General features: G+C 44.1%; 1 protein-coding gene across 3 annotated transcripts in view; it reads left to right on the top strand.

Annotated features, from left to right (window-relative positions):
* The window catches only part of Gapvd1 (GTPase activating protein and VPS9 domains 1), a 120218-nt gene that overhangs the window by 50285 nt on the left and 43080 nt on the right, over window positions 1–26853 (top strand). For all 3 annotated transcript variants that reach the window (XM_084588183.1, XM_084588182.1, XM_084588184.1), the window contains exons 11-13: window positions 5554–5797; window positions 11712–12007; window positions 25957–26378. In XM_084588183.1, coding sequence (XP_084444309.1) covers window positions 5554–5797; window positions 11712–12007; window positions 25957–26378 — 962 coding nt within the window. The remainder of the gene's footprint in view (window positions 1–5553; window positions 5798–11711; window positions 12008–25956; window positions 26379–26853) is intronic.

Raw genomic sequence — 26853 nt, 5'->3', positions numbered from 1 at the left:
CTGGAAATATAGCACAACCCCACAAGTTTCAGGACGATAAAACACGAATTGAAGTGACAGGAGTGTTTACTATAGCAACGAGCGACCGCAGTTGATACAGTGCTTCGTGTTTCAGTGCCGAGGCCGCATCTCCTTGGCAGACGCAGAAGTCTCCGCTGCCTTTGCTGTCTGAACATGGTACAGCAATAGTTCATGCCTAAAAACGGCAAAAAAATAACAGACAAAAGACGCGGGGTGAGCAGCGCGCGTCCATCGCTGTTACGCGGTTTCTCGCGGGCTCCCGCGCATCGGTAGCGGGAACAGCGGAGCGCGCTGGCGATGCGAGTTGGTTTCCTGGGGCAACGGTGGTGGGTGAGTGTGCGCACGGCGGCGGCAACGCCAACGCATGCGCTGTCCCCCAGACTGATTCCCCCTCCATCTCCTTTCCCCGCTCCCTCGTAGACGGACGCGTCGCACGAGCCGCAGAGAAGGGGGAGGCTGCCGCCGCAGTCGCGCCGCGCTATCAGCGCGATCGCAAAACATTTCACCGCTTCTATCACTTCGAATAATTCTGATTTATTGTAAGCACTTTCAAGGTGGTTTCCCTTACATTAATTCTTAATCTGGTTTTCGTTCTAGATTGTCATTTTGGGTCTTCACGCAAAAACTGCACGTAACGAAAACCTGGATGTGACAAAAAATCGCGGACATTTTACAATTTCATTATAACCAGGTTTAACTCTAGGATGTTTTCTTTCTGTGGCCCCACAAAGAATGTAACACGTGTTGTAATGTAGGGGGAAACAACGGCATTCTGATTTTTCTGTAAAGTGGTTGGCATTCAACATGCTTTGATGCATTTGTGTTCAACTCGTCAATCCATAAATGGGTGTGTACTGCTAATGTGGGAATTTCAGCTTGTGTATGAAGTTCACTGGGAGAGAACCTCTGACAGTGATTATAAATTATGAGCACAGAACCAAACCTTTTAATTCTTTTAGCTTTTCACAAGCTGTCCCTGGTATGCGAGTCGCACACATCTTTCATGCACTCGGTTTTGGCCACAGTAAAAACTTGCACGTGAGGCAGCTTGTTGGAGTAGCTGAACGCAAATTTTGTTTCGTGTGCCTAAGGGCTTCCTAGGTAGAACGAAAGGAAGAAGATGGTTTGCACGGTATGAGGAAGAATTGAACAAAGGTTAAATAGGGTACGCCTCGGTTCGCAGGTGAGCCAACGTTTTGACAAGTGGACTTGTCTTCATCTGGGCATACGATCATCACTGGCAGGGGTTTCAATACACTTTTGCTTCCGAAGAAGAAAAACTGGAGAGGGGAAAGGGTGCAAAGAAAGTAGGTATGAAGGAGTGGGGAGGAGAGGATGGTTGAGAAGAAAGTGGGTCATAAAGTGCAAGAATAAAAAAAAAATTCTTCAGTACGTATTTATTAGCCTGGAACCAGGGATTCTGTGGCCTGCAAAAGAAGTAAAAGCGGCAGTACCAGGAAAAACTACAATACCGGGTAGGTGATTAGTCACCACTTAAGCAGGTTTGGTGCAGATACACCTTACAAAGAAACAGGCTATGCAAAGGGCCCTGATAAGGCTTCCTAAGGCTTCATAAGGCTTCCTAAGCATATGATGTGTATCTATGTTTCTAATCGGCTTGAAACTAGGGGAATCGTCGTATCTAGATATCAGTATTACACAAATCAAGTTGTGTGTCTAGAGATCTCGTTTTCTAGATAATGATGTCAAAATGGTTTTGCTGAGTTCAGTTTCTTCTGGGTGTTGTCATGCCGCTTCAAAAAGTTTTGCAAATCATGTGTTGTTTCCTTGATGTTGGGCTACCTGCATTTCTTTTATAAACAAAATAGGACTGAGATACCATAGGGCAAACATCAATAAAAATGATAAATAGGAGGCAACGAATAAACTTTTATCCAAAGCTTCTGAAATCACTGAAATATCCTCCCCAGAATTTGACATTTCAACATTTTGAGAAATTAAAAAGAAAGAAAATTAGATGATTTCAAAAGATGGGATAATTTGCTAGCAGTAGCATAAGCAGAAATGCATCATGGAATGCTTTTGCTGTATAAGAAAGGCTGTGTCGATCTGGACTTCGCATCTATTGTGTGAGAGTAGTCATGCGTCTTGGAGATTTTTTTTTTTTTTTTTTTTTACGTCTTCGGAAGTTATGCTGATCAGAAAAAAAAGAAATTATTTTATATGAGATGAGAGGACAAAATTAAGTTGTGTATTTAAGCAGGAAAGGTAGGACACAGTGAAGAAACCCATACGACATTTATAGAGTGCAGCTTCCAACTAGTTTCTTTCAGATAAGGCAGGCATTTTTATTACCAGTGAGGGCAATCACAGAGACTAAAAGAAGCAGACACTTGCACAGTTGAAGTCATCATTCCGCTACTAAGTGTGCAGTGAGATATATTCACATCTAATAAGTGATACAAATTTCCTATCATACTAAACAAGAAGGATTGATGATTCAAGACGTGAAAAATGAAAGAAGGTGTCTTTAAACATATCTTAGCAAAAGTAGTGTCAATGTGTAAAGTTTGTAAAAGGACTGGTCAATGTGTAAAATCTACTCATTGTAGCAAAAGCAGGGTCAAAAGCAAATAAAAATAATAAAACAGCTTGCAAGCAAAAAATGATCACTCAACAGGGAAAAAAAAAAAAAAAAAGAAGGGCATAACAAGGCAGAGTTGAAGGCACAAGTGAAGGTTAGGCCAATCGAAAAAACAGCCACGAATTCTGGGAACTGGGAACGTAAACATGAGGCACAGCAAATTCAGACGTGTCTGTCTAAGAATTTTAACTCTTCCTTCGGGATTAAAACTGAAGCAGTGCTAATGCATTTGTCACCAGTGTTGGTAATGTGAAGAGCCTGAATTATTTTCTCTCAAGTTTAGTTTCTGCGTGTGCCAGAAGTGCAGTACTCCGAAACAAGTGTTTGCATTTCTGACTCGCAATACGCTCTGGCAGGTGGCGTCTTACATTGTTTTATATTGTCACCTTGTGTTCATACACTTTCCTGTTTATCCGATGTATATGCAACCACAAGACAAAGGAATGCTGTACTTAACATTGGTGGCACACATACCGGTTTTCATGTTTCATTTCACATGACTCTCGCTGCCTATATAGTACAGTGGAACTATTAGACTAGACAGCTTACTGGATGCAGAGAAAAGAACCTTCACGTATCTGTAGCCTATCTTGGGTTCTGTAAATTTTTATGAATATGTGAGATGACTTTCGTGCGCTGCATAGGGACTGTGGAGGCTTGAAGCTTTCTTCTTGCCTTCTTTTGTATTCTGTAGAAGACTCACTGTGAGACTACGTACGGCGTCTTTGGGGTAAGCTACTTTTTTTGAGATGGGGGATCTGGTTTCCAAACTCATTTTTCTTTAGACGTGGGCAGCTTTTGTCGAGCCCTGCTAGTTTAGTGTGGGCGTATGGAAGATTTTTTTTCGTGCCTGGATTGTAGCACAGACTGCAACCAGATTGACCAGAGGTGACCTGTAGATACAAGAACCGGATACAATCGCCCTGAGGAAACTCCCAAGTAAATTTCAGGCCCTTAGTTTCAGTGTTGAACAGCATTACAATCTTAAGCACCAAGCCTTCAATATGGCATTCTGGCGGAGCTTCTAGAATGACTGGGTAATCATCCACATACCTCAGAATTTTGAGGGCTGCTGTCCCTGTCAGGCTTCTCTTGATCCAGTTGTCCATGGCTGAAAGGTATGTGTCACAGAATGCAGCTGCTATAGCAGAACCTATACAAATCCCAGCTTTCCGCGCACAAAATTTTCCTTCAAATGATATTGCTGTTGAATTCAGGTACTATTTTGAGTAAAATTCTATGATGAAATGCTTTATGGCCATGTTAACATTTATGGTGTCTTCGGCTGACGGCACTCGTGGTGTTTTCTGTGCACTCTTGCATAGCCTCCGAAACTCTTATCTATCTCGGAGGCTATCCTACGTTCCTACAAATGGTGTGTAGAGCTACTGCTAACTGGAGACGCCAGCGCATGCTGCAAAATATTGCGGTTTGTCAGGCACTGCCACAGTGCTCCACTAGGGCCGTCAGCTGAAGACACCATTAGTTTGTGCCTTTCTCTCATTATTTTTATTATTATTTATCTTGAATAATTGTCAATTTTTTAACACACCTTAACTTGGTAGTGAAGGAAAATACAATCTCACAAATGATCCGTACTGACAACCTTTTAATAAAGGAATCAAAAGTCATGGAATGAATATTCAGTTCCAGGTAGCCCGAGACACCTTAATTATTGGGTATATAAATGTTGGAAACTATTTTTCGAGAAGCTCATTCTGAAATTTCGGCTGACACATTTTGCAGGGCCACTGCATTTTACGATATGATAGTCTGTTCTCAACTTCCAGGAAGTCAGTGGCAGCTTGAACTGAGTGGACAGAATTATTAGGTTGAATACCGAGCACACCATGTAAAGGCTGTAATCTAGTCAGTTGTGGCTCGAAGTAAATTATACCTATGGGTTTGATTTTGCATTCTTTATTTTTGAAAATTTATTCAGGTTTTTTTCATGGTTTATTATGGAATGCAACTTTTTTTTTTTCTTTCAGCAAATGCATATTTTTGGTGTATGAATTACTGACTTTTTTCGACAATTTATGTGGCAATCCTACATGACCAAAGTCGGTAATAACATTTTTGACATCGGGCACTATTTAATTTATGGGTAGTTAATGTGCATGTGGTAGTACTTGGAGCTTTGCTTGTACTAGAAGGAATTTCTATCATTATTAAAAAGTAATGCAGGGTTACTAAGATCGGCAGCAGGCATGAAAAGAAGCTAGTTTACTTGTGGGAACTAGATGGACATGTCATCTGGATTGAGCAGTTGAGCAAGAGGGCTGGGCATCTCGCATTTAGCGTATCAATAGCAGCAGTAGAACTGCTGAATTGTCACGACAGCCGGAACGTGATACATTTTCATGATGCTCATGCATGGTTTTGTGCCACTGTTCCACATGCAGTTTATAAACCTGCTTAACCAACGCAACTAAGCAGGTGGTATGGTGAACAAGCAGACTAGTGAGCAGGTGACGAGTAGGTGATCCTTCCTGGTCTGCAGAGTCATGTAAGCTAGTAGAGCAATACGTCAAATCGCATAACTTCCCTGCCTATCTTACAATGCCACTACTGCATCATACCCCTGGCTTCACTGTTTAGTCAGTTTTTGACCTTGACTTAGTGTAACTCTTGCTCGACAGCCAGCTAGCTGCGTCTTGCGTGCTCGGAATACTGGCTTTTTCAGTCTAAACTAAATAGTATTTTCCCTAATTATGACAGCAAATTCATCGTGTAATTTTTTCCATCTCCTAAGCTCCTGCACCAACAAATGAAAGTATAATTTTTTTTTCATCTCTCTTAGCAGGCACTAAAAGACTTCTCTAATTAGATTTATTCACATGGAGATTTGACACTATCAATTTGTGCAGTTCTTTTTGTTCTGTCATGATGAAACAGCGGGATACTGAACGGAGGCTTTTCCCCAGGGGACGAGACCAAGTCCATTGTGAGTGACACATGGAGCACGGACGTGCTGGCAAGTGACTCGGAGATGCTAGACCAGGTCAACCTTGTGGCTCAAATGCAGCTTTTGGAGTCTCACTTAACGCTGGAAGCTGGTGATACAGGCAGTGATGCATGGAGCACTGATGTGGCTGCCTCGGACAATGAGCGTCTCCAGGACGTTGACACTGATGACACTGGAAGTGTGGCACGTTCTGATGACACAAGGTATGGCAGTGTGTACCAGGTGGCTGGTCAACTCTACAACAGTAGTGCAAAGGTTTAATTTCAGTTCATGACTGCAATTGCATCTATATTCAAGGCACATTAATGACATTAAGTTTGCCTCTGGCAACATCTTCATTTCGCACTAACGTTAGAAAATGAATATCATTTGCTCTCTGAATTCATTACCACATCAAGTAAAAATTTTAACATTGTGAACAGTGTGTGAATTTATGAGGGAATTAAAACATTCTCCAATGAGCAAAACATTTTTACAATAAAGCTGGGTTTCACTATTTTTTGTCATCTTAAAGATGTTATTTCAACTAGTCACTTCATGGTTTTATTTTATAATCTTTAACACACCTTTGTAGTATTTATAGTCACCTCCGATTACATATTGCAGCTGCTATTGTGAAGCTTGTTTCTGTTAAAAATATAGGATATCCCCATGCTGTGTATCACTATGGGGCCTCTTTTCATATATTCTGCTTCTTACTGTACATGTAAGAGAGAAATAAATATTTGATTGATTGACTGATATTAAATAGAACCAGTAGTATATATGGTCATAGAGGCAGAGTCCTTTAATATTGAATACGCTTTGGCCAGCAGAAATTTTTACCTTGTGAGTGCCTTTACTGGATCGGTTGTTGGTGAGGATATGACTGCAAGGGTGCAGTCTGATAAAGTCTGCCTAGAACATTGCAGCAGTGTGCTGCAGGACAAATAAAGTGAAATGTAAGTGCTGCTGCTTTCTTATAAGCAAAGTGCTTTGGCTCTTGTCAATACAATAGAACAGGGGTTCTCAAACTTTTTTGCTTGGAGGAACCCCAAAAGCCTTCAAATATGTAGTTCCAGGGAACCCCCCCCCCCCCTCTTCCTCAGAGCCAGTTTCATATCAGCTGCCGGGTCAAGACGGCTCCTGTGCTTGTTCTTCAGATAGGCGAGGGCTGAAAATGCCTGTTCACATGCATATGTAGTTGCAAAGGGAAGCAAAATGTCCACTGCCCTTTCAAAGAGGCATGGAAACAGCGGAGCAGTCCCCATCCAAAATTTCACCAAGCCTTCACTATTAAATTTTTCTTTGAGAGCAGTGCTTGCCCTGAGCTCTGAGGATTCTCGCGGAATCTTCAATATAATGAAGTCCTACTCGCAGCTGAAAATTTCGTTAAATCACGAATTTCATTATGTCAAGGTTCCCATCTTTTAGCCACCCAAATAAAGTAACAGGTTAGTGGAACAATGCTAGTAGATGGGAACTTAATTATGAATTCAGATAATAAGCAAGAAATTCTGGTAATAATAGCGCTAACAAGGGTACCGGATATTGTTCTGTATATCAGGAGGACAATGAGTGATAGCAAACTGACATGAGTGTGTCATTTTTCTTCATGTGAGCAAAAAACGAGTGCATCGGCCACACTGGCGCGGCTACCTTTGCGCCGCAATCTTTTGTTCAGGCCTCACGTAAGCGTACCATATTTACAGGCATACCATGAACTTGCCTCCCACTTTTGCCGCCGACAACTTTCTAAAAAAGTTACGGCCGATTTGCTTAGTTGATCAAATGCGAAGTAGGTGCGTAGCATTGCTTATACCTGCTATGCCTTTCCATCACTTGCAGTCACGCAGCCCCCGGAGTTTTTACCGCATGTTTGTTCCTCTTCGCTTCGGCATCCATTTCTTGACGATGCTCAGTGTTTTGAGCAGTTTCCTGAACACGCTCGGCACGTTTCTCCATTCTTTGTGCTTCTAGACTCTTGCACCATTTAGTTGCAATATCAGAATCAGTAGACTCACGATCCTGCTGCCTTCGTAACCGTTGTACTTCAGCACGTCGAACTTGCGCCGCAATGCCAGACTGCCCGGCTTTATCCAGAGCCATATATTACAGCTCTGGCTTTATGTATTGCGACACGAAGCAAACGCGTGGCGCAGCCGCGTCCTCAGCTTTCCTTACACGATCTTCAGAAATGAGCGAAAACGGGCGCAATGTACCCCTTTACAATGCACTGCTCGGTGGCTGAAAGGTCTGGGGTGGGATCATAGGGGGAGAGAAAGAGAAGAGATAGAAAAACGTGCTTGAAGGCGAGCGCCAGTTAAGGCACAGAGGTGAGCACAAGCTGCTTCACGATGCGGCGAGCAGCTCGGAGCCGAGATCCAGGGAGCACCGCGCGTGAACGTCTGCTGTCCGTGAAGGCTGCGGAGTGATTTATGTGAGGGGAGAGATAACGATGTTGAGGACGCACGAGCGACGCACGACTGCTCACTTCAGAGTAACACATGCTTGTGCAGCGCTGCCCAGTGACGGCTGCAACGCCCGCAACAGACAGACCCATCTCTCACCGTCTTACTCTCTCACTGGGTGCATCTATGCGGCTGCTACGCTCCCTCAGTGTTAAGTCGCGTGATGCGGACATCGCCGCTTTCCCTTCCTCCTCTTCAAGTTCACAGAGAGACGGATGGGCAGAGAGAGAGAGGGGCTTCTGCTGCAGCTGTGCGGCCGCTTCGCTTTCTCAATGCTGAGCCGCTTGACGCGCGTGTCGCCGCATTCTTTTCACAAAAGGAGAGAGTGAGCGGCTTTGGACGGACATCAGTGAAATCTGTGATTGCGGCTAGTAGCGCTACGCACTAAAAAGAAAAGAAACTAGTCGTTAGCACATCCCTTCGTTAGGCGCCATCGCAATCCTGTGTATTTCTTGGCAGGGCGGCAAGATTTCGCGACAGCTGCACAGTGTGCATTGTAATGGGGGAATTGTAATGGGGGAGGTAAACTTGGCACAGTTTCAGCGGTTTTGACGGGAGTACCAGCGGTGGCTTGCTATGCTCGTCCGGTTGCTCACTGCCTTCCTTTTATCATGCAGCAATTGGGAGATTGGGGTGGGCGCTACATTGCAGAGTGTGGCAGGAAACACCTTTTGAAGCGAAGGATACTAACAGCAGGCGTCACGATCATGACTGACCGCATGCTTTCTTTGAGGACTGATGGGTAGAAGGATGGATGACTGTCGTTAAACAAAAATTTTTCCCTCCTATTGCACCCTCCCCTCAAACTGACGTCGATGTCGGGCAAGTGCAAAACATGGTGTCTCAGCTAAAGTTTTAGCTCTCATCCATCAAATCGGCGAAGTTCAGGTGGGAGTTGAACCAAAAATATACGTCCACATTGCCCCCATCATGCACATAATGCCCAATTTCACTACAATTTAAGGCTTTCCCTTTAAATTGTCAGTGAAATGTTCTGGAGGTTGTACTCGCAGACTATGACTAAAGCAGCTTGACGGTATCATTCTCACCTGTACTCACCTACGGGACTGAAATGTTGAGGCTAACGAAAAGGGTCCTACTTAAGTTGAAGATAACACAGAGAACAATGGAACGGAAAATGCTAGGTGTTATGTTAAGAGATAGGAAGCATGCAGAGTGGTTTTGAGAAATAACTCGAGTTATGGCATTCTGGTGGAAATTTAAAAGAAGTGGGCATGGGCAGGGTGTGTAGTGCGTAGAGAGGACAGCCGATGGTTGCTAAAGATAACAAATAGGATTCCAAGGGAAGGAAAGCACAGCAAACAGCAGCAGAAAGTTAGGTGGGCAGATGAGCTTAAGTTTGCAGGGGTGAAATGGATGCAGCCAGCACAGGACCGGGTTAATTGAAGAAATATAGGAGAGGTCTTTGCCCTGCAGTGGGTATAGTCCGGGTGATGGTGATGATGGCAAACAGTAGAACCTCAGTGACATGACTCTATTACGGTTGCACAAAAGTTATATCGTCAAAAATCATGCAGAAGCACGAGAAGAGCATTTACATAGGTCTCTTTACGGCCAGAGAGACTGCAAGGCTGCATAGCCACAACTCGCCACTCGCGGTGTGCAGAGCTCAATAAAAGATCGCAGTGTCGGCGATATGCGGGCTGCACGCTACCATGAACTTTTCACGGCTTTTATAATACAGTGAAAGGTCGTTAAATTGGACTTCACGGGACCAGGAAAAAAGTTCAAATTATTGAATGGTCTAAAAAAACTGACAAGAACCATTTGCATTACAGTAAATTTACCGTATTTACTCACCTAACTCACCCGCTTGCATAATGAACCCAGGCACCTCTGATTTTTGCCCACGAATTTGGAAAAAAAAAAGTCAGTAGTTAGCACATCCCTCCGTTTTGCGCCGTCACAGTCCACAATACATTTCTTGGCAGTGCATCAAGATGCTGTGCAGCGATAATATCATGGTGTGCTTACCTTTTGAGGTTAGCCATCGTAAGGGGGGAAGTGAACTTGGCAGAGTGCTAGCTCTTGTCTGGTTCTACAAGCCTCATTTTCAGTACATTTTCAGTACATTTGCTTTATCATGCCATGGGCGATTGGGGTGGGCGCCGTTTACTGCCACTCAATTATTGAAACTCATGGTAGCAACAAACGCCTTTTGAAGCGAAGGATTCTAAAAGTCGGCGTCATAATCGCAGCTGACCACGTATGTTCATTGACTGACGGGAAAAAAGTCTTTCCCGTGTAACCCGTAGCGTGTGTCCGTGTGACATCATAGCTTCTCATAGGCGTTGGCTGGGACCGCGCCTACAGTGCTTATCTGTACTTCCGAATTAACTGGGTTCGAATTAGCCAACATTTAGTTGCGAATTTTGGAGGTTGCGTGGGAGAGAGTTGCGGCCGCCAGTCGTTGCTCTGGTCATGGCGGCAGTTAGGTTTAACTCACTCTGCCATGGTTTCACGTGCTTTCATCTTCTGTCCCCGTTTTGGACGTGTGCAGCCTCTAACTATGCCGGTCATTTGCAGAGCTTTTTTTTTTTTTTTTTTTTTTTTTTTTTTTTTTTTTTTTTTTTTGTCACGTGCTTTGTGCTAAGCCGCCCAGACGCGGTGACACATAGTGCGAATTATCCGTAGGGGATCAGAGTCGCGCTCGAATTAACAGGCTTTTTGTACACATATCTCTATGGAGCTTCGTCGGACCAAATTGTGCAGTTCGAATTATCTGAAATTCGAATTAATCAGGTTTGAATTAACGAGATTTTTACGTACGACACAAGGTCGCAACATCTGTGATGTATGGGCTATGTTCCACCGCCAGCTGCTTGCATTGCATAGCGCAACTGACTATTGTGACGTTGGAGATTTGCTGGTCTGAAACCGCTGCTGCAAGTGTTTAGCAGCGTGTAAAGGGCAGCAGGTGATTGCAACAGCGGCAATATGTGAACCATGCTGCACCTCAAACTGCACGATCGCATAGTCAGCAATGTGCGGGCAGCGTGTAGTGCTCAAGGCTGTGATAATGGTTGGCGCATTCATATCATCCAGAGTGTTCAGAACATTCAAAATTCTGCAAATTGCATTCAGTGCACTCTAGCTGGGGAAAAAATTAAAATTGGTTCACAGGAAGGGAAAGGCGCAGTAACTGTCACACTTGCTCTGTGGACACCCGAACCGCGCCGTAAGGGAAGGGAGGAAGGTGGGAATGAAAGTGGAAAGAGAGAAAGAGGAGCCGTAGTGGAGGGCTACGGAGTAATTTCGACCACCTGGGGATCTTTAACGTGCGCTGACATCGCACAGCACACGACGCCTCTTCGTTTCGCCTCCATCGAAACGCAGCCGCCGTGGTCGGGTTCGAACCCGGGAACTCCGGCACAGTAGTCGGGCGTCTTACCACTGCACCACCCCGGCGGGGCAATCTAGCTGGGGAATTATATGAATTTGTGTCATCCTGAAATTCAAATCAACCAGATTCATATCACCGAGGTTCTACTGCAGTGCTGAATGTAGGTTTTGCAGGATCATCAACTATTTATTTTATCCTCAGTGCACGTGTCATTCACATATGATCTGTGAAAGGAACTGAGGAGCGTTGCCTGCTTTTCATTGTAACCAACTTGCATATGTTCTTGTCCTATGTGTCCATCAGGTCTGAAATATCTGCTGGTGGAGATGAAGAAATTGCCCCCCCACCAGTGACAGACCGTCATGCGCTGCGTCACAATCATCATCACCACCATCACCGCCACCACCATCATCGCCGCAGCAACTTGAGACCACCACCTCAGTCCCCAAAGCAGCCACTTCTCCCACATCATCTTGGGACAGCTGCAGCCACCTGTGCTGATGGCCCTGTGGTAATGGCACAAGCATCAGCTGCTGCTCGGGCACCGCTGCCTCCTGCTGACTCCCTTCTAGAGTCGCCACGATCTTCTGCAGGGCAAGGTACTTGAAGCAGTTCTCACGTGGGACTTAACGCATTGGGAGCACAAACTTGCCAAAAATCTTTATTTTCTTCACTCTGCTACCATCAGTGTTGTACAGTAAAAGCTCGTTAATTCGAACTTCACGGGACCGGGAAAAAAGTCGAATTATCCGATGTTGGAATTATCGAATGGCCTCGAAAAAACTGACAAGAACCATTTGTATTACTGTAAATGTAAGGTATTTAGTCGCGTAACGAACTCGCTCGCATAATGAACCCACTCAGCCCCGATTTTTGCCAGCGAACCTATATATATATATATATATATATATATATATATATATATATATATATATAATGGCGTCAGTCGTTAGCGCGTCCTTCGGTTTCGTGCTGTCACGGTCCACAACACATTTCTTGGCGGTGGGCCAAGATGCTGCGCTGCGATAACGGCATGTTTATCTTTTGACTTTAGCTCCAGCAGGGTGGGGGAAAGCGAACTTGGCAAAGTGCCAGCACTTCGGTTGTGCAAGCCTCCTTTTCCGTATGTTTGCTTTATCATGCTATGAGCGACTGGGGCGGGCGCGTCTACTGCCACTCCAATAATCGGAACACGCGATAGCAGCAAGCGGCTTTAGAAACGAACGGTGCTAAAAGCGGCGTCAGGATCACGGCTGACTCGCGTGCTTTCGTTTACAACTGATGGTTTGAAAGATGGATGACTATTGCAAAAAAAAAAACAAAAGTTTAACCTGTAGTGCCCGTCCGAGATCATAGCCTTTCATGGGCATTGGCTGGGACCGCGCCGACAGTACATATCCCTATTTCCAAATTAACAGGGTTGGAATTAACGAGTATTTAGTTCCGAGCTACGTTGCGCAGAAGAGAGAGCAGGCAGCCGCCGCCGCCGCAGTGGCCATGCACTGACCTTGCCGCGGCCGCCGTCCCCTCTCTCCGCCACTGGCCGCCACGCCGGTCATGGCGCCATTTAAGCTTTGCCCACTTTTCCATGGTTTTACCTGCTTCCATCTTCTGTCCCCGTTTTGGACATGCGCAGCCTTTAACTATGCCTTCCAATCGCGGAAGTGTTTCGTTACTTTTTTTTTTTTTTTGGCCGCGTGATGTGCGCCAAGCCGCCCAGACGCGGCGGTGCGTATTTCGAATTATCGATAGCGGAACCGACTCGCGTTCAAATTATCGGGCTTTTTTATACACAGATCTCTATGGAGCTTGGTTTAAGTGGGGGGTGCAGGGGAGATGATCAAGGCATTGCACTAGTTCTATGCACTTGTACCCTGTGAAAATGGTGAAGAGCAAAAGCTTGGTGGTTGGTTTGGTTGGTTTGTGGGGTTTAAAGTCCCAAAGCGACTCAGGCTATGAGAGACGCCGTAGTGGAGGACTCCGGAAATTTCGACCACCTGGGGTTCTTTAACGTGCACTGACAACGCACAGCACACAAGCGCCTTGCTTTTCGCAAACTTGAAGCACAAAGGTACGTTCATGGAAAGGCTGTTCTCCTAAACTTGACGGCTGATAAGTTTGAATGAAAAAAGAAAGGAAATAATTTTGCTCAAGTGCTATGTTTCACATATGCATAATTTTTCCTATGCGACATAGTTCACAAAGAGCTACCAGATGGTGACAGCTGCCGTGACATATGGTATGACCATTCATCATTCATTTCTGACTCTACGTGTAACTGCTACCACTCAGATGATTTTCCACAGTAGGCAATGTCAGAAAAGGCAAAGTGATCACCTGCTGTGAAAAAGCTAGAGTTGGGAGCACCTGTATGCTAGTGCACTCTTCCTGCGCCAGACGATGGCAGGCTTGGAGCCAAACTAGAGCAAATTTTTTAATAATGTTTCATAAATGTTTGAGCAGGATTCATTTCTCTGTGTTAAAGAAAATTTACAACGCTGGTATTGTGAATGACTTAATTTTCACGTTTTTTGTGTATAGCTCAACTCAAGAAAAATATGCCTCACAGATAATATGGACTAAGTGTCGGTTTTTTGTGTCACATAATACGGACTAAGTGTCAGTTGGGCATGGGCAGGACATGTAGTGCGAAGAGAAGATAACCGATGGTCGCTTAGGGTAACAAACTGGATTCCAAGGGAAGGAAAGCGTAGCAGGGGGCGAATGAGGTTAGGAAGTTCGCAGGGGTCAAGTGGATGCAGCTAGCACAGAACCGGGTTAAGTGGAGAAATATGGGAGAGGCCTTCACCCTGCAGTGGGTATAGTCAGGCTGATGATGATGATGAAGTGTCAGTTTTTAGTTCCACACAAAAATGTCTCAGATCACCAGTGTTTCTTCAGTGCGTTGGATGCAAACTAATGGCATAATTCACATTTACTCAGATATTTATTTCACATTTGCGCGGTAGTCACCAAAGTGCATCATTCCACTCAGTGTATTTGATTTAAGCTCACTGACCCAGTTCCATGCTGTATGAATAGGCTTCATCACATTTGCTCTCAGGTCCCTGGTTAGGCTGTTACCTCTGCTGCACTTCATCCCCGAAGGGTTCCCCTGTGCGTACCGTGTACTGCTGCATGAAAGGGTCACTCATGGCTGCCTTGAAAAGGTTAATGTTCAAGGGTAAATGGGTAGTTCTAAAGGTTCTGCCACCTTACATTTTAAGAAAAATACCCTCAGGATATCCTTAACGCTTTCCATATCACGGAGAAAATGATTGTTTTTTGCAGGTTTTATTACTTTTTGTTTCTTTTCATGCAGAACCTGTTAGATATACAACTTTTTGTAACACACGAAAAAGAAGCTAAATAAATGTACTTTTTAGGCATATAGGATTAAACAGTCAAACCTGCACTGCAATGCAAAATTTTAATTGCCAAAAACAAGATTTAAGGAAAATCCTGAAAAGAAAGAAGTGTTAAAATTTTTTTGCACTATTTAAAATCTTCAGACTTTTATTTGCCACTGTCAGTAAAAAAAAGTGGAAGTTCTGTCTTATCCTTGGTACAAAGTAATAACTAGACAGACTGGACATACAGAATGAATCCAACGACGAAACCAAAACTAACCTACATGCGGACGCTGATGTTCCAGACTGGTTTCCGTCATTGTTGCTGTCAGAACTGCATCCTAATAGTGATGCAGTATGTCCAGACTTGCTGCTGCTCGGGTTGTCAATGAAATCAGCTGCAGAGAAAGTGAGAGAGTTTTCTATGTTTTTGACTTAAGGGGGGATGTGGGGCTATAGGATCAACTTTTGAACTGCTGTACTGATTTCGATAAAATTTACACGGATGGCTTGCCTTCCTCTTATTAGAATATATTCTAAGTTTCATCACCTTAACGTGAACATAAAAACAAGTTTTAGCTTTCATAATGAGTAATTGAGTGTGTCAGCTTAGGAAAACTAGCCATTTGGGCTTAGATAACTTCTAGGTAGTTCATTGTGCGTGACAAGGCCAGTTGGCAGGTTCTTTGTGACATTTTACCAGCCAATCTGCTGTTGCCATGCCCCGAAATTTGCCTCTTTCTGTTTTTCTTCTTAGCTGTCTGCTGTACTCTCAATAACAGGTTCTTTTTGGCAATAGAGCGCGAAAAACAAGAATTCTAACCTGGGGATACAGTCTTAATTTTCTTGCTTCCTATGCGGCTGCATCTTTGAAATAAGCGTTCATGGGTGCTTTCAGTGGTGAGTGAGAAGTTTAATAGTATGTGCACAATCGAAAACAACAAAAATTTTAAAACATTTTTTTAATGAAAACTTTTATTTTAGGTGCGCATCTCCTTAAACACCACTGTTCCTTCAAAATGCATTAGAAAAATGGTGCTTCGAGAGAAAAAAGGAAAATTATATTGAAAACGAAACTTCAGCTGCGTTGTTACAAGCCAAACGGCGCAGTGTGTTTGTAAGAAGTGCAAAAGGCTAAAAAAACTCAATGCATGAAGTCATCGTTACCGGGCTAATGATGAACTGCACCTTCTGGATGCATTCAAAAAATGGCATCTTGTCAAAAAAGGGAAAGCTACCTTGCAGCCATAAATTCAGTTGTCTAATTGCATAATTACATGCCAGATATTGCAACATATTCGTAAGCAAGCAACTCGCAAGGTTCCAAAATGACTCATCATTAGCAACTAGCTATGTTCAATGATTGGACATAGTAAGAAAAGAGTTAAACTGTGAGTACTTTCGTTAAATTCAGGAAATCTGCTCCTCACCTGCTTTTGTAATTGGCCTCCATGCGCCTACTCTTCCCCCATTTCTTATCGTTCTTGACTTCCTTACTCGATATCTTATTCTTCACATTCCACTTGTAACCTCCTCTTGAGATTCCATAACAGAGGCCTCAAATGACACTGCTTTTTCTTGGGTGGTGGGTTTCTTATTAATAATGCTTGAATAAAATGCTGACTGAGGGAAGGAGGCATGCTAACCAGGGCTCAAGGATAGCATCGTATATCGAACTTATTTCCGCACCATGCAGCGCCTTTCCAAAGACATACGCATCACCCTCGGCCGTTTGCCGCGTGATGTTTCAAGCTACGCGCAGAAGGAATGAGAGATAACAGTTCGGCGATGGCTGGTCTAGACCAGTGCTGCGCCCTTTCTGCCTAAGGCGCACGCACGCGTCTTTGATGATCGTTTGCAGCACGCCAGCACGTGACATTTGCAAGCCATGCATGTGAAGGAACGACAGGGATCCTATTTGGCTGTGGCCGGCACGGAGCAGTGTTGGTATTCGGAGGAGGGGAAACGATTTGTGCTCATTCTTCTGCCGAGCTTTTTCTCTTCCTTTCCTCTCTCTCTTTCTCGGTCTTCGTTCGCAGCAGCACATACTACGCATGCGTTGGCAAGCCAGCTCATCTCGTCTCATGGGTCGAACTCTTCTCCAGTGTGTGTTGCGAACATTTTGTGGCGGCTAGTAACGTTCGATGCACGCCTTGTTTTTATTTTTATTTTTTCGTGAGTCGCCCATTCTTGTCGTTGTGCCGAACGGGCGGCGTAGGGTTGCCAGATTTGGCTACTTTCTGAGCCGCCTGGCGACAAGAATTTTAGGTTGGCTACTTGGCTACTTTCTGGCTACTTTCGCAAAATTTTCGCCTATTCCAACGAGCCCGTTTGCGCGCTGCTCAGGGTGCTCGTTTTTATAGATACTGGACAGATAGCAAATCTATCAACGGTGGCGCTGCAATACAACCAACTGGGCATGGTGACAACTGTCACCACCCTGTTTCAAAGGGGACGCTCTTAACATCCATCCACTCAAACCCCTTGATAATTTGAAAGTAGCGACACTCTTCTGCGTGCTGCGCTTTTCTCCTCAATTCTCCTCGCGTGGCGGCTGCGAGCTCTGCACACGACACGCTTTATCTCTCTGGCGTCCGCTGGCCGGCCGCAGCAGTCGGTGAAGTGCGCATTTTTGGGCCAGATCTGCGCTCCAGGATCTAGTACTGCTTCTGACTTTGTGTTTGGTTTTTTTTTTTAGTATGAACTTCGTCACCGCGGTAAAACTTCGGAAAACGACAAAACGACCCAGGCTGATGCTTTGAACTTCAAGATCAGAGAAAGTCTAAGCGGCCGCTTAGTCTATTTCGCTACTTTCAAGCTATCTTAGCTAAGCATAGTATATGTCACGTGATCAACCTTGAGTTTGGATCATTGGTTAAATATACACTTATTTTGACCAACTAGGGGCCAAATTAAATGATATTTAGTAAATCGCACTTGAAACCCAAATTTGCGCTGCAGCATCGAGTCATATACCGTTGGAAAGCTTAGGCCAAGTGTAATGGCACTGTGGTAGTTAGCGATCCTCATTAGTCTGCGTTAATTTGTTAATTTTGTATAAAACCAAACTTTGAGCTTGACGATCAAGTCATATAGTACTGTTGAAAAGCTTAGGATGAATCCAAATGCTCTGAATTAGTTAGCGATCCATATTAGTTAGCGTTAGTGAGCTATATGCAATTAAAACCACCCTTTGCATTATAGCATTGAGTCATATACCTTTCGAAAGCTTAGGTTGAGTGCAAATGAGTTGTGCTAGTTATCGAACCGAATTAATTAGTGCTAATTATTTAACTGCACTTAAAGCCAAACTTTGCATTATAGATGGCAAACTAAGGGCAAGTATAAACGCATTAGCCAAACTTAGATAAACTTAATAACAGAGCTAACACACTAACTAGGCTTACCACGGAACTGCTTCGAAATGTTTTTCTTTGCCTGTGCACATTTGCGTCCAGTAGGTCTTATTTAGCGTGCACCCGCTGACAATAAATTAGTCACGAGTGCATGTTCCATCCATAGGTTTGTCTCATGAGTGTGAAAGTGGCTTTTGCACTCTAATTTGTTCACTGAATAAAACAGTTGCACACTTACAATGCGATCAAGGAGCGCTGACAACCATTAATTGACCGCAATTCGCCGAACATTATTATGCACTGGTGTCAAGGAAGCTTACGAATATACTCGCTATACCTATGAGAGAATGATTTCTATATCTCTAGGCAAGGTAAACGCCTCTCGATAATGTGATATTATAGTTGACAAACGGAAGGTTCCCGTCTAATGCCTAGCAGTCATGATCAAAAAGAAGCGTGTGTGATCATGTGAACACCCCCTGCACATTGGCCGTATCCTTGATAAACTCAAACCATGATTGAGAAGGTCAACTCAGTTATTTACGGCAGGCCTTAATATCGCACCTGAGTGGTTGCAGTTTCATTTTGTCGTGTTCTCTTTTTGTAGCCATTGTTTGAGACGTCCAACTCCACTAACATTTTATACTTACATCTTCGGGGAGATAATTTCATGCATTTTATACTGTTTCTAGTCATCACAGAGAAGTTTCGGATAAGACGTGTGTTTATCTGATCAGTTTAGTTTTATGTCTGTTTATATAATATCGCAGTATTACGTAGCCAGTTTTTTTTTTTTTTTCAGAAATCTTTTCTACGTGATTTAGTTGCTATAACACGCAACTGGCATTTGTTTCTTCACGAGCATTGGAATAAAACTATTAAACGAATGTTTTTGGTTGTCTTTTTGCAGTGAGCGCTCTATTTACTGCCCCATGCATGGCCCCATGGCTCCTTTTTGGCTACTTCTTATTGCTCTTTCTCTGGTTGGCTACTTTCTGGCTAACTTTCCCATTTTTGTGGCGACTTTTCGTTTTTTGGACCTGGCAACCCTGGCGTAGCGTAAGCTATGGCGGCTGGGGTCGTTACGAAACATCAGACTTTTTTTTTGTGTGTGAGAGTCGACCATCTTGTCGTCATGCTAAACATGCTGAGTAATGTAAGCTATGGATGCTGCTGACAATTAAGAAGCAGTAAGCTTGAGTCTTTCTTTTGCTAGAGCCGCCCATCCTTGTCATGATGAAGTGTGCGGTGTAGCGTAAGCTATGGCAGCTGCAAGCTTAAGAAATGGCAGTTTTTTATTTATTTATTTATTTTGCAAGGGTTGTCCATCCTTGCATCTGTGAATCAACAAAAGCACGGAGTCAGCTGCGATCATGACACTGGATTTTAGCTTCTGTATTTGCAGCTATCATGCTTTCCAATAATTCTGTGGCACTGGACTCCGCCTGCCATAAGTGCGATGTGATAAATTGAACCAGGCTAGTGCAATCAAGCCATCACGGACACTCTTCCAAGTTCGCTCCCCGCCACTGCAGGAGCTAACACCAAAAGTATAGTCAAAAGATACATGCCATGACGTTATTGCTCCACAGCAACTTGGCGCACTACTAATAAATAAGCTGTGGATGCGACAGCTGGAACAAACGAACGCGCCACCGACTAACATTTTTTTTTTCTAAATTCTTGGTGGCTCAAGTGGAGGGTGGGTTCATTATGCAAGTGAGTTGATTATGCAACAAATATGGTATCATTTTTTATGATCACGTCGTCTCAAGCCGATTTCTGTATATCAAATTATTGATATATTGAACTCAAATGTATCGAATGTATCAATTTTCACCTCAAATGCAGATATCTATCGTACATGTGTTCATCAGATAAAATTACTGTGGTGCAAACTGTTCTTGGCATTTCTTCAGACCCATTTGATAATTCGAGCTTTCAAACGAACATTTTTTCTGGTCCTTTGAAGGCTGCATTAACGAGAGTTTACAGTATTCAGCAGCAGTTAAGCAGCTTCACCTGGTTTTATGCAGGTCCTTCCTGTACAAAAAGCTGTTACACAGATTCCTGTATAACCTTTATGCTGGATTCTTCAGTAGGGTGTACACTTCAGTCAATCCTAGTTTAGTCTTATTTGCACATACCGTGCGAATTCTAAAATAAACAAGGTGAACATTGTTGGCTAGTTTTTAAGTTTTCATTACTTTTTTTTTTTTTTTTTCACTGATCAAATACAGTCAAACCCACTTACAACAATTTTGAACTGCCATGGAAATATTATTGCTACAGTCGATAATTGTTATAACCACACAGTTATAAACAAAGAAAACATTATTAACTACATATTTGATGAGGACGATGTATCTATCACTTTTTATTTCGTAGCGGGAAGAAACCCGTAATCCGTAAGCGTCTGTTTCACAGCAATCTGGCCGACATCTTTCTGCAGGGCATCCAACTGCTGAACATAGTGCTGTGAAAGGTTCTTAGCAAAAACAAACTCCTGCAGGGAGTCGATCATTCTCAACACCCTCTGGTGAAACGCAACCTGCACAGCTTCCGGTTCGTCGTCGTCGCTACTGTCATCGTCCCGCGCCACCGACTGCTGCGACGACAGCCCCGTCTGTCAGCCCTTCATTTGTTGCGACTGTATCGTCGGCATGTAAAAATTTCTCAAGTTCCGACGCGTCGCTGGCATCTCCAGCGAAGCCCGCTTTCCTGAAGCAGTTCATGATGGTGGAGGAGCTTACTTTTGCCCATTCTCCAAAAATGAAATGCACTGCCATCAGCAGTGAGATCTTAAATCTGGCGCCCATCGGCGTTCTCGGACAGAAATTTTGAGGTTTAGCGCAAGCCTGCTCAAAACATGTCAACGATGCAGTGCCTGAAGCAAGCAGTCACGCCTGCATTCATAGGTTGCAAGCTTTTAGTACTGTTAGGTGGGAGGAAAAAAACTTTCACATGTGAGAGCTTCTGAGCTGTTTGGCGCACACTGCAATTGGCGAGCACAAATTCTACCTTCCTGCCTTTGCGCTGCATCCACTGATCAATCTCGACCAGCCACTTGTGGAAAAGTTCACGCATCATCCATGCTTTCCCATTATGACAGTAGCAAACTGGAATCCTCATGGCACCACGAAAACAGCAGGGATCCTTCGATTTCCCTATGACGAAGATAGGGCACTTGTTACTGCCGTCCATGTTGGCACACAGGAAAACGGTCACACGCAATTTGCTTTGCTTGCCACTCTTAGAGGGGCTGCCTTTGACAGCGTGCGTCTTCGATGGTAGCATCTGGAAAAATGGCCCTGTCTCGTCCCTATTGTAGAAGTCCCGGTCCACGCTTATGTGTGGTCCACGCAGGGCAGTGTTTTCTCAAGCCACTTCTGCCTAGTGTCTACATTGAGTGATCCCGCCTCACCCACGACTGCCTTGTAGACGATTCCATGTCTCTCTTTAAACCATTGAATCCAACCACCACCAGGCTGAAAATTGGTGTTGCGCAGGAGGTATGCGAAATTCTTCGCCTTCTCCACTAAAATCGGGCCACTAATAGGCAAGTTTGCTGCACGGTCGCTCAAGGACCACTTGTAGAGTGCCTGTTCTACGTCTTTGTAGGCCCCATGTCGAACCCCTATTCAGCTGTCGTCCATTGCATGGGCAGCACTGGCCTCGCTTTCGTTCTCAATCTTGAGCGTGTTGAGGGACGATTGTCGACACTGCCGGTTGCGTCAGGCCGTACTTACGCACCCAAGTTGCACACTTGTGCCGTCCTTGTGCTCACCATACAATGATCTGCTTAACTTCTAGCGGTATTGCCATTCGCTTCCTCTTCTGCACTGGTTATGTTGCACTTCCTGAAGGAGGATCCGCTATAGCTGTTCACAGAAAATCCGGTGCCAGCAAGATCGTGGCAAAGATAATGGCACACTAGGAGAACCGTGCTAGAAAGACACATGCATGAGCGCTGCTGCATGCCTGCAACAAAACGTGCAACCACGAAGCGGGGGCCCGGACAAAACAAATGGAGAGAATAGTGCAGTGCACCTTGGTCAGCGCACCCTCAGAATGGACTGCTCCACCGTGAAGAGGCACGCGAGTTTTCTAGGCCATTTTCCTAGTTTCCTAGGTCCCGACTTTTTTTTCTTTTTTTTTTTTTCTGCTGCATCGGCGTTTTCAGTGGCTCTGCGGACCCGTGCACTTTTGTTGTCGTCATGTTTCTGTGCTTTGGTCGATTTTTGGGGACCATATTTGATTGTTATAACCAATAATGTAATATGACACCATTTTAATAAGCAGTTTATTTTACCTCAGAACACATGCCGAATCTGACAGTGCAACGGGTGCCCATTGTTATATCGATATATTTTAAAAACTGGTATTGTTATAAGCGGGTTTGACTGTATTTGTTTCAATAATTAAAGGCATCTTTTTTTATATATATATATATTCGAAAATTTCAATATTCCCGCACCCCTGGTAATATGTTTTTTGCAGCAATGAGAAAACAACTGTAAAATATCAAAAACCAGTATTTAAGCTGAGTTTCGAGCAAAGTATGAAGTCACATATTTGTATCATAATGAGTGCCTCATATGTCTGCCTGATAACTTGTGAAGGTCTCGGTTCTGGCAGTCTTGGGGCCTTAGGTTGCGTTAAGTGTAAGACTGAACAGCCGTCGCTGTAGCTCAGTTGGTAAAAGCACCGTACGCAATATTCGGAGGTCGTGGGTTCGGATCCCACCATCGGCATGTTGTTTTCCTTCTACTTTGTATTTAATTATCTTTCATCCAGAAAATGTCCGGAGTGCTAATGAACAGCAAAGAAAAAAAAAATCCCCTATGTTCTTTGGCCTCGCTGTTTTCTTCTTTCAAATAGGCAGAGAAAGGATTATGCAGGTACCATTGCGAAGCCTTTCATGTATGCAACGAACAACTAATTTGCTGATTGTAGTTAGGGATTTCTATCATCGTTTTCCTGAAGGGACAAAAAACAAGTAGAAATTCTTTCTTTCTGCAGGCAGAAAGTGAGTATCAATGGGTTTACGGCTCATGACGCCGCACGCGCAATGTTTGCCTAAAAGTATAGTCCAGTTCAGGGCATAGAGCAAGAAATTTGAAAATTAATTTGCACTGAAGCTAAATGCTTCTCAGCTGTAAAATTTGGCACAAAGGATCGAAAGACTCCAAGAAACCTGACCATGAAAGTACTAGCGAGATGCGTGGACACAGAATGAAAAGACTTGGAATTTCTCTGAGTAAACATACCTTATATCTGTGCTGTAGAGTACACCACATGCTGAACCTGTTAATTTGCTTATTTATCCATTTTGAATATGTCAAAGGTCAAACCCTTGTACACAAAATTCAAAGACATTAAAGGTGTTGACTAACAGTATCTGTCTTGTCTTTTAACATATTTGCTGGGTACTTTCCTTGGATGCTGCTGTAATATTGAGAATGTAATCGTGCCAGTAGTTCATTTTCATGCTGCTACTGGTTTTTGTTTGTCCTTTTTGCCATATGGACGGCGTTTCTAATATTGATAACACGTCACTGCAAAGCTTTCTGGCGTTTTTTTCTTTCTTTCTTTTCACATGATAGTAGTCATATCCAGTCGAACCCTGATATAACGAACCTTGGTGTAACAAAATTTGCAATTTAAAGCATCTTTTAAATTTTTTAATCTCAGCCCCATTGAAAGCCATGTACTTTTTCTAATGATTTAACGAAGTAATTTTATGCTGCACTTTCAATTTAACGGAGTCCTTGTGCATTGCATTTGCACCAGCAGCCATTTTGACAGCCGGATGAGAAGTAAAACTTCAACAGAGACACACCACATTTTACATTTGCCCCTTTTACGTGCCAGTTTTGCGAATCTGCGGGCGAAACAAAATGATGATGACAGGGGCGTACCGCCACGCCATCGGTCTCATGCATACAAAACCTGCGGTGCAGAAGTTTTAGGACGCGTCATGCCATGACATCACTAGCCAGTTGGAACGACAAAGCGCCAAGCAGAAATGCTGTATTTACTCGTGTAATAAACCCACTTTGTTGTCAAGAAGAATCGACGTGAGTTTGAGGGAGGGTTCAGAATGTGGGAAAAGTTGAGGTTTTTTTACGAGAGTCGCCTATCCTTCCAGTCATCAATGCATCAGTCATCAAAGAAAGCATGCGGTGAGCCGCCATCATACACTGGCTTTTAGCATCCTTTGCTTCAAAAAAAAATTAGTTGTGGTTTAGCTTTGATTAACCCTAGTTGAATTGCGAAAGCAACGGCGGAAGCTTCTTTTGCTTGCTACATTATTCCTCTATCACGCCCTATCAGTGTAAGGTGCTACATTATTGGGGACACTTAAGCATCCTCTAAGGGTATGACGCGAGAGCGTAAGCTACCAGCCCACATATAAAGTCACGCTTCAATCAAGCCGTATGGACGTGCCTGCGTGTCGAAGTAACAAGAATTAAATGGTTCTGGCAGGCTGATTCTGATATCACCCTTCCATATGAAAGGAGCGACCCGAATTGGCAGCTCCTGCCCGTGGCATAGGGCTAACGTGAATTCAAATGGGATGGCAGGCTGATTTTTTTATGAGGAGACCGTAGCTGTGCCTCTTCACGACATAGCTGCGGCCACCCAAGGTCCCGCTTTGGCAAGACCTCGATGTGTGCTGTTTTGCCCGTGGAGTGCACATCTGGTGGGAGCGAGCGGCAGCGGCGCAGCGCCGACAGTGACACCATTTGGCAGAGCTCAGCTAAGCGGTTGCTAGGTGTGGCTGCTCAAAGTCATTCGTGGCTGCGGCCACGACATATGCGACGAGAAACCTGGCGTAATATTGCTTTTGCAACAAAAGCGTTTGCTCCAATCACACGTTCCAATGATTGTGTGGTAGCAAAAGACACCCACCCCAATTGCTGCTTGATAAAGCGAACATATTGAAAACAAGGCTTGTGCAATGGGACGAGCTGAGCAAGCCACCGCAGGCACTCTCTGCAAGTATGCCCCCCTTCCCCCTTCACCCCATTTCTAGAGCTAAAGCCAAGAAACACACCGTGATGTTCTCATTGGCAGCATCTTGGCACGCTGCCAAGAAATACACTGTTGGCTGTGACAGCAAGAAATGGAGGGACACTAACAACTAATGTTTTTTTTTTTCCACAAAAGTGGGAGTTTGGCTCATATGATATGTGCGCTGTACAAGAGGCTTGAGCAAGGTTGCCACGCCCAAAGTAGTTGCGTGGGCAATGGGTGACGCGAACATACAACAGCGTCCCAGATAAAGTCGCTAAAGCATAGGGACCTCGACATAACAAAATTTGCGATTTAACAAAATTTTTGGCTGCAAGTAGGACTTCATTATATCGAAGTTCAACTGTACAGGATATTGATGCAAGCCATTGTTTTGCTATCCATTTTTGAGATTTAACAGTCCAGTAATGTTTAACTTTCAAAAGCTCATGCCAAATTTTTGTGACATTAGAAAGAGCAAGAGAGAAAGCGCCTTATTTGTAGCGAAAGGCCGAGAGATTGACCAGAGGGATCATTATCTGGCTTGCTACTTTAAGTATACTTGGGAACGGAAGAGGAAAGAGAGGGGGATAATGGTGAGATTCTTGACCACGCTCCTGTGAAGTGTTGTCAGGCTAATTAAATATCAATAAAAAGTATCTGAGCAGAAAATAAAAAGCAAATGAAATCACTGGCCTTTATGTTCTATCTACTGCTTTGCTGCACATTCTCTGTTGACTCATGTTTGCTGTCTTGTATTTTGCTTGGTCCACCATTGTATGGCACTAAGTACACTGCACTCTCTCATCACCTTCTGTGCTCCAGAACAATCGTCACCCACTCTAGATGGAGCCTCGTCCCCAACTCGAAGCAGCATTTCATCAAGCATGGGCCTTGCACCTAGTGAGCTGAGCTTCTTCGACCCATTGGCTGTGCAAGTAGAGCTCCGGCATCCTGAAAAGCTGCAGCATCAGGATGCAGCAGCAACTGCCCTCTGCGGCAGTGACGGAGTCGAAGAGGATGTGACTCCAACTGGCACGCAGGCCACACCTTCGCCCTCGGGGGGTGCAGTTGCTGGAGACTCTACCTGTCGATCCACTACTCCAAAGGGAGGTGGAGCCTCTCCAACCCCGCCCACAGAAGGCATGCAGAGCTTGGGGCGTCTCAGCCTGGCCGTCAAAGAGCTGCCTGAGGAAGAGGCCTTGCTGCTGTTGCAGAGTGAGGAAGAGGCTGTAAAGGCTGCCACGGTGAGGGGCTTGAAATTAGCTGCTTGATTTTAGTGCGAAAGCACTACTTCATGAGGTCTGTCTCACCATTCCCTGCGTCGTCAGCCTTAAGTGTGACCTTGCTAAGCCTAGCATAGCAACAGCTTACCATAGCCAAATCATTGTACAGTTCAAATGTAACGAAGGTGAATGGAGCCGTGAATTATTTCATTAAATCAGCTACTTTATTAAACCTAACAAGGTGTTTCTAGGTCACTCAATTCAATAAACTTAATTACAGTGTGTAAAAGCATCCAGAAATCTACCACAGCATTATATTTGCGAAGCGTAAATGAGGAAAATGAATTTGCAGCCCCCAGATATGACGATTTTAGTGCGTAGGAAAAGAAGAAACAAAAATTGTTACCTCAACAAGAAGGGCCCCAGGGGTCTAAAAATTAGTTTCCCAGAAAGTAAGTTGGGGATCTTTGCTTGCTTGCACTTTGTTAACAATGAC

The sequence above is a fragment of the Amblyomma maculatum genome, chromosome 1 (genome assembly GCF_055883805.1).
Source record: "Amblyomma maculatum isolate TAMU_Amacu chromosome 1, ASM5588380v1, whole genome shotgun sequence".
NCBI lineage: Eukaryota > Metazoa > Arthropoda > Arachnida > Ixodida > Ixodidae > Amblyomma > Amblyomma maculatum.
This window is presented reverse-complemented; position numbering and strand designations above follow the sequence as displayed.